The sequence below is a fragment of the Rosa chinensis genome, chromosome 5 (assembly GCF_002994745.2).
Source record: "Rosa chinensis cultivar Old Blush chromosome 5, RchiOBHm-V2, whole genome shotgun sequence".
NCBI classification, from domain to species: Eukaryota; Viridiplantae; Streptophyta; class Magnoliopsida; order Rosales; family Rosaceae; genus Rosa; species Rosa chinensis.
The window spans coordinates 87831061-87839751 of NC_037092.1; the positions used below are offsets into that span (position 1 = coordinate 87831061).

General features: G+C 39.9%; 1 protein-coding gene across 1 annotated transcript; it reads right to left on the reverse strand.

The window, feature by feature from the left end:
* Nucleotides 1-860: 860 nt before the first annotated feature.
* Nucleotides 861-3219, reverse strand: LOC112201997 (receptor-like protein 2). Its single transcript, XM_040506057.1, has 2 exons — nucleotides 2979-3219; nucleotides 861-2849 (listed from the first exon to the last, which is right to left on the reverse strand). Exons 1-2 carry the CDS (start codon nucleotides 3217-3219, stop codon nucleotides 970-972), a joined length of 2121 nt encoding a protein of 706 aa, XP_040361991.1. The 3' UTR covers nucleotides 861-969.
* Between the last annotated feature and the right edge of the window lie 5472 nt (nucleotides 3220-8691).

The window sequence follows — 8691 nt, forward strand, 5'->3', positions numbered from 1 at the left end:
TCACTGCCTTGTTAATTAGAACCTAAGAGATCGCACACCATATAAGTGGATCATTGAGATTGTATATGAAGAAGATTAAACAAGAGTTGGTTATGACCAAATAATTAATTAGATTTTTTATTTGGACATAATTAGGTTTTTCGGGTAAAACCGAACCTATTGGGCCTAAACGATTGTCGGGCTTTTGGTGTGGATTTGGGCTTCACTAAATGAGATTTAAATGAAAGCCCAAGACACATTTTTAGTGCCCAATAACATGTATGGACCAGCCAACATATTGGCTTTATGAAAGTCAATATTTTTCTTTTAGTAATTGGAGTTATTTCCTATTATATAAAAGTGAAAGCATGGACATAATAATAAGTGTGTCTCCACACTATTATTTTCAGCTTTGAGAGAGAGAGAGAAAGAGTTCTCTCTTGGTCCATCACAAAATTGAAGGAAAGAAGAACACTTGCATAATTTCTTCTTTTCTTTCATCTTTCTTCATCTCTTGATTCACTTGGTGAAGATCCTTAGAGGCCATATCTTTTTGTGGCTTTACTTATTACATCAAGGAGAAGATCACAAGCACAAGAAGGAGTTCTTAATTCAAGGTGCTTCAAGGTGGAGGAAACACACACAAGGAGGGATCAAGGAGAGGAACTTTGGTGGTTCACTTGGATCGGATTGAGATCACGCTCCAAGGGTGAGTAGAACATAAACTACCTCTTTGTTCTTCCTTACTATGCATGCTATGTTTATATACATATCACAATAAGCCAAGATCATGGGTTAAAGGAATGGATTTTATGTTTAGTTAGTAGTTTAATGGTTAAACTAATTCCGCACTAATTAAAAAGTTTTGAAATCCATCCATTCCTTCACTTATAACCAAAGTACTAATAGTAGAGTACAATATATGTGCACATGAATTTTTTATTATGATTATTACAATAATAGTAGAGTACTATGTCTACTATCTAACTTCTAACCAAACCTTCTCTTCATGCTTACCGTACGCTTTGCTATCATCACATGGAACCTGTCTTGTACATTGTCTAGGAAGTGGTAATATACATACCTCCAATTTCTCATAAGCACTAAAGGACCACAGACTCCCCAAAATCCTGTAATGAACCCAAGTGCAACAGAAATATAAAACCATGGAGTTTGATGCTCCTTGGTGTCTACATCTTCGGTGCTCATATCAGGTGCATCAGACCCCTCTGTTGTCTGACACTTATTTGGTAGTGGGGCACCACAAAGTTTCAGATTCCCCTCAAATGCAGAAGCATTGAAACTCTGGAGTTGAGTGCTTAATGGTATTGGTCCTCCGAGATTATTGTACGAGACATTGAAACTTGATAAGAAATTAAGACCTGTGGATGATGCCGGGATTTTTCCAAACAAATGGTTCATGGAGAGATCCAGTATCTCTATGTGCTTCAAGTTAGATATCTGGTCTGGAATGTTGCCGGAGAAGTTGTTAGCACTAAGATCCAGCAGTCGGAGAAGCTGCAATTGGCCAATCTCAATAGGTATATTCCCACTAAGGCAATTGTGACTTAGGTATATAGATGGGTTATAAATGTAATTGTACTGTAATAATGCTGCATCAGCTCTAGGACTGTTATAATAGATAGGCAGTTCGAGATAAATACCACCTACTTGAGCTGCAGCTTGTTCAGATGCCAACATAGGTAGTGTGCACATTTCCTTTGGAAATCCTCCAGAAAGTTGGTTGAATTCCATCATTAAAGTTTGCAGCTTTGGAAGAGTCCCCAACCAACTTGGAATTGAGCCAGTGATTCTGTTGTAACTCAAACTCAAGATCTGTAACTTTTTCAGATTCGATAGCCATGAAGGAATTATACCACTAAGGTTACATAAACTCAAATCTAAAAGTCGAAGATTTTGAAATCCATTAAAATCCGCCATTTCAACACCGTTCGGCATTTCCTCACCTAAAAAACTAGATGATAATGATAGGACTACAAGACGTTTGCAACCCATCAGTATCTTCATTGCCCCTGTCACATTGGTGAAACGTTTGTTCCAACCAAGTGAGAGGAAGGACAGGGATTTCAATGAAATAATTTCAGCCTCTATTTGAAACTCTAGATTATTGTCGGCCACTCGAATTGCTTTCAAGAACTTGCACGAGTAGAGGTTTCTCGGCAAGATACCAAAGAAATTATTTTTTCGCAAGTCGAGTTTACTAAGTTGGCTAAGTTTGGAAAAATTGAGCATGGAGATATCACCTCCCAAGTTGTTGGCTCCCATACGTAGTTCAACAAGGTTTGTGCAATTCATCAGAGATAGAGGCAATGAACCTTCCAGATTGTTGAAATCAAGGAGTATGTGTTTCAACTTGGAGAGCTTCCCAAGATGGAAAGGAAGCACACCACTCAATTGGTTATAGGAGAGGTCAAGGGTTGTAAGGTTGGTAAGGTTGGAAATTCTCTCACTCACTGCTCCATACAATGAATTTAGAGGTAGTAAAATCACTTCAAGTGTGGTAGATTTAAAGATATCTTCTGGAAGCAATCCTGACAGGTAATTGTGACCAGCACGGAAGACCTGCAGTTTGGAACACTTCCCCAATCCAGAAGATACACTACCACTGAAATTATTAAAGGAAAAATCAAGGTGTTGTAACGGGGAAGAAGAAGGATGACAAATAGAGGATGGGATAGGACCTGAAAAGGTGTTGTTACTGACATTAAAACTAATCAAATTCCAAGCTTCTTGGAAAAAAGAAGATGGAATTGCACCATGTAAATGATTGCTGGAAAGATCCACAATCCGAATATGATTAGATGGTAGAGAAGATGGTAACACTCCAAAGAAAAGGTTATAGCTCAAATCTAGGATTTCGAGATCATTCAAGGACAAGAAGAGTTCAGTTAGATCTAGAGTACCATAAAGTGAATTGTGGGAGAGATTCAAGTGTGTGAGATGTGTGAGATTTCCATGTGATGACGATAGAAAAATACCTTCTTTGAGTTTAAGTCCTTTGGAAGGTAATTGCAAATGGGTGATCTGTCCACCCTGATTACATGTGATTCCCTCCCAATTGCAACAATTAGCGGAAGTCCAATTTAACTGAGGAGAAGACAGAGTGAGAGCGAAGGACAGCAGAGAGCTGCGTTCGCTTTGGTTGCAAGCATGAATGTTTTCAAAAATGATATTGGAAGAGAATATCAAGAGCAAGAAGAAAAGGAATGCATTAGCCATTTGGTGATAAAGCTGCACTAGCAGGTCAGTTCATTGTTTGGATCAGATTTCACTCATGTTTGTATTTATATTGAACTAAAATGAGGTCGATCAGCATTGCCAAATTAATTGATGACCACATGCAGAAGTTCCCAGAAGAATCAGCAAGTCCTGAAGTCCATAACCCAGTCTAACCGGCATTAAGAAAGATAGGTGTCATTTTCATACAGACAAATTATGGAAATTTTGTCATGGAATCTATAGCCAAGTTTTGTAACAGAGACCTTTCTTTTCCTGATTTTGTGTACAACTGCATAAGTTAGCTTGTCTTCCTTTGCTCATATAATTATCTACTGGTCACTGTTAACTTGGAGGGTACATATATAGCCTCAAAATTCAAAAAATAAATAAATAAAGAAAATGTTCAAGTAAATTCAGAATATGTGTCTGGCCTAAACTCTAGCTTACTTGACCTAGTTGTAATAGGGTTATTCTCGGAGATACTCATAGATATCCAATTAATTGTACGATTGTCTTTTCTTGTACAACTCTGATTCTATGTCTTATAATCCTCTATATAAAGAGGCTCCTATTATCAATAAAAGCATGACTGAAGTTTAAGAAAACAGAAAAGAATTAAAAAAAAGATATAATTATTTTGAGAACCAACAAATCAAAACACCAAAGTAGGCGCAATTATCGCTAGCTAGCTTCTAATTTATGTGTTTCGTCCTTTTCACATGTACTCTTACCATCACAATGACTTATTTTTAGCATTTTCTAGGTTTTGAAAAATATGCATATCTCCATGTCTTTTTAAGCATCAAAGGACCACAAACTCCCCAAAAACCTATAATGAAACCAAGCACAATGGAAATATGTGGGAGTGGTCAACTACTAGACCTGCAATTAAGGCAATTAGCTCCGCAGTTAGTATGGTAATAAATGTCGGTCATAAGTGGCGATTATTACTGCTTTAACTACGATAATAACTACACGTAATGATTATGACTACGAATGCTCGGTGAATGACCGTCGTAATTGTGTCATGATTAACCGTCGTTAATTAAGCATTAATCATCGTTATAAGTATGTAAGTAATTGCAACCATAAAAGCAGGAATAGTAGCGGCTTGTCCCCCAAGTAAATCATCAACTATATAAGGGCGGCCTAACGTCAAGGTAAACCAGCTCATTCCAACTTATTCTACTTCTCTTGACTAAGAAACATACTGACTTAGGCATCAGAGGGTTTTTTGCAGGTACCCCCCTCCTCCTCAAGCCGACGGTCAAACTTCAAGTCAACCCTAAAAAATAAGCTTCTCGATTATTCCCGGTCAACTCTAGCTCCAGTCTGCATTCATTGATGTGTCAAAATCCTCTTTGAAATTTTTTGTCACCAACAAGTGGCGCTGTCTATAGGAACACTTTTCCCTGGCAGGAGCTGCACCTCAAGAAGCCCCATTTCTGTCACTGAGGACTGGCAGTGATGAAATTCGATCCCCAAACAAATTTGCTTCAAACCTAATCAGAGATCTGAACTTTCCTCTGATCAATAAGACACAAAGATTGAGGCAGCAGTGAGGCCAGCGACGGCACTTGCTAAGCCAATGAAGTAATAAACGTAGGTGTCAGAAGCGCCACCAACAAAGGCTTCGACGGACCTCTCATCTAGGGTTAGACGACACACTGAATAGAAGAATAACTGGAGGAGCCAATACAGGCCAATCCAAGAAAACATGCACTGTCAGCACTGATTCATGACGCAATAAGATGAAGAAAGTGATCGATGAATGCAAGCGAGCCGGTCCTCGAGAGCTCGCAGCTGAAATTTGAGGGGACATCGATAAGTCTCTCTTCAAATTAGCGAATGGGCACCAACCCAAGTAACACAGACCAGTATTTAGCAATTACTCTTGTGATTTTGGTTTACAATTAATCTCAAAATGCAATTGAGGCTAGTGGCCGAAGTGACAGAAATATTGTTTGATTAACTTGTGTGACCTTCTGGACCTAACCCTCGTTGACCGTAGGGATGGGCTGGTAGGACCACACCCTTGTTGCAAGCAAGGGTAGGATGGCGTGCCTCACCCTCACTGCATGCGGGGTTGGGATGATGGACCATACCCTTACTCCAGGCGGGGGTAGGATGGCGTGCCTCACCCTTGCTGCAGGCAAGAGTGGGATGATGGACCACACCCTTGCTCAACACGCGGGTGGGATGGCATGCCTCACCCTCACTACAAGTGGGGTTGGGATGATGAACCACACCCTCGCTGAACGCGGGGGTGGGATGGCATGCCTCACCCTCATTGCAGGCAGGGGTGGGATGATGGACCACACCCTCGCGATGGCGTTCCTCACCCACGCTCCCAGCAGGGGTGAGATAATGGACTTTGCCCTCTCTACAAGCGGGGGTGTGACGAGATTATGGATCTTACCCTTGCAGGATATGGAGGTTATTACAAGATTGGTAATGAATCTGAGCCTCTCAAGGCATAGGGGCAATCCCATCCTCAGAAGATGCTAAGAAGCAGTGCGTGGAGGGAAATCGTCCTATACAGTTTGGTTTCAAATTCCCTAATACATTGTTTTTGTTTAACGTTTATTAGATAGCCAGCTCATCGCCAAGTATATTGGCTCTCAATTTTGAATTGCCCAATGCATTGCGTTCTCGTTCTGTTTTTCTTCCTGAGGATCAGCACGCTCAAAAAAGAAAAACAAGGGGCATGTGAGGAAGTGAAATATACGTCGCAGCCATTGAAACACCGACAACGGTCATCTACATCGAAGCAAGCGTCACCGTATTGAGAAGGGCATTACCAACGTCGGGGCCGGCGTCGTGGTCATTGAGAAAGGCGTCACTAACGTCGGGGCTGGTGTCACGGTCCTAGTGAAAGGTGTCACCGATGTCAGAGTCGATGTCGTGGTCATTGAGGAAGGCGTCACTGACGTGGGGGCCGATGTCACCGTCATCAAGAAAGCTATATACATATATATATATATATATATTAAATATATATATTTAATGATGGACTCGAACACATCAATGTTCTAAAAGACTTGTTCATTTTTTGGACGGTTGAACCGTGCGGTCAATAATGGCTATGGTCGAAAGTTGAAACTGATAAACTACTGAACGTTCACATTAGCATGCACTAATTAACAATGGCTTTTTCGGTACTGTCCAATTTAACAATAGTTAACATTAAGACCAGGGTCCGATTTGCATAATTAGACCAATTACTTAATCATAAAGCCTCCATCATCCATCTCCATCCACGAGGGAGAAATAATATATTGATACATAATAATAGCAATTGTTTTTTTTTTTTTTTTTTGAGTAAAATGAGGTCAACCATTTATTGAATATATAAGATTACAACGATACAATGCCTTGAAAGTTGGGCATAATTAGACCAGGGTCCGATTTGCATAATTAGACCAATTACTTAATCATAAAGCCTCCATCATCCATCTCCATACACGAGGGAGAATCAACATATATTATATAGTGATACATAATAATAGCAATTGTTTTTTTTTTTTTTTTTTGAGTAAAATGAGGTCTGCCCTTTATTGAAAATAAAATATTACAACGATATAATGCTTGAAAGTGGAGCCCTTTATTGCTCCTGGTGTCTGCATCTTGGGTGCTCATATCAGGTGCATCAGACCCCTCTGTTGTCTGACACTTATTTGGAAGTAGGGCACCACAAAGTTTCAGATTCCCCTCAAATGCAGAAGCATTGAAACTCTGGAGTTGAGTGCTTGATGGTATTGGTCCTCCAAGATTATTGTGCGAGACATTGAAACTTGATAAGAAATTAAGACCTGTGATTGATGCCGGGATTTTTCCAGACAAATGGTTCATGGAGAGATCCAGTACCTCCATGTACTTTAGGTTAGATATCTGGTCTGGAATGTTGCCGGAGAAGTTGTTAGCACTAAGATCCAGCAGTTGGAGAAGCTGCAATTGGCCGATCTCAATGGGTATATTCCCACTAGGGCAATTGTGACTTAGGTATATAACTGGGATAAAAAATAAATAATTGTACTGTCTTGTTACTGCATCAGCACTAGGTTCAGCAGGTTGGTAGTACATAGGCAGTTCAAGAAAAAAACGACCTACTTGAGCTGCAGCTTGTCCAGATACTAACTTAGGTAGTGTACACAATTCCTTTGGAAATTCTCCAGAAAGTTGGTTGAAGCCCAGCATTAAAGTTTGCAACCTTGGAAGAGTCCCCAACTAACTTGGAATTGAGCCTGTGATTCTGTTGCTACTCAGATCCAAGACCTGTAACATTTTCAGCTTTGATAGCCATGAGGGAATTATACCACTAAGGTTACATGAACTCAAATCTAAAAGTCGAAGATTTTGAAATCCATTAAAATTCGCCATTTCAACATCGTTCGGCATTTCCTCACATAAAAAACCAGATGCCAAGGAAAGGATTTGGAGACGTTTGCAACCCATCAGTATCTTCATTGCCCGTCACATTGGTCAAACCTTTGTTCCAACCAAGTAAGAGGAAGAACAGGGATTTCAATGAAAGAATTTCAGGCTCTATTTGAACTCTAGATTATTATTGTAGCTCACTCGAATTGCTTTCAAGAACTTGCACGAGTAGATGCTTCTCGGCAAGATACCAAAGAAGTTATTTTTCCACAAGTCAAGTTTACTAAGTTGGCTAAATTTGGAAAAATTGAGCATGGAGATATCACCTCCCAAGTTGTTGGTTCCCATACGTAGTTCAACGAGGTTTGTGCAATTCATCAGAGATAGGGGCAATGAACCTTCCAGATAGTTGAAATTATTGAAGGAAAAATCAAGGTGTCATAACGAGGAAGAAGAAGGACGACAAATAGAGGATGGGATAGGACCTGAAAAGGTGTTGTTACTGACATTGAAACTAGTCAAATTCCAAGCTTCTTGGAAAAAAGAAGATGAAACTGCACCATGTAAACGATTGCTAGAAAGATCCACCATCCGAATATGACTGGATGGTAGAGAAGATGGTAACACTCCAAAAAGAAGGTTATAGCTCAAATCTAGGATTTCGAGATAATTCAAGGACAAGAAGAATTCAGTTTGATCTAGAGAAGCAGAGAGTGCATTGTGGGAGAGATTCAAGTGAGTGAGATGTGTGAGATTTGCAAGTGATGATGAGGGGAAAATACCTCCTTTTATTTTGAGCCCTTTGGAGGGTAACTGCAAATGGGTGACCCAACCATCTCGATTACAAGTAATGCCTTCCCAATTGCAACAATCAGCGGAAGTCCAATTCAACTGAGAAGAAGACAGAGTGAGAGCTAAGAACAGCAGAGAGCTGTGTTCGCTTTGGTTGCAAGCACGAATGTTTTCAAATATGATATTGGAAGAGAATATCAAGAGTAAGAAGAAAAGGAATGCATTAGCCATTTGGTGATAAAGCTGCACTAGCAAGTCAGTTCGTTGTTTAGATTAGATTTCACTCACGTTTGTATTTATGTT

Bases quoted from the DNA above. Each gene is read 5' to 3' on its own strand.
- LOC112201997 (XM_040506057.1), bottom strand. From the start codon at position 3,219: ATGGCTAATGCATTCCTTTTCTTCTTGCTCTTGATATTCTCTTCCAAT. The intron at 2,850-2,978 runs GTATTTTTCTAT...TCGAAATCCTAG, and splicing joins AGGACTTAAACTCAAAGAAG to ATTTGAGCTATAACCTTTTC.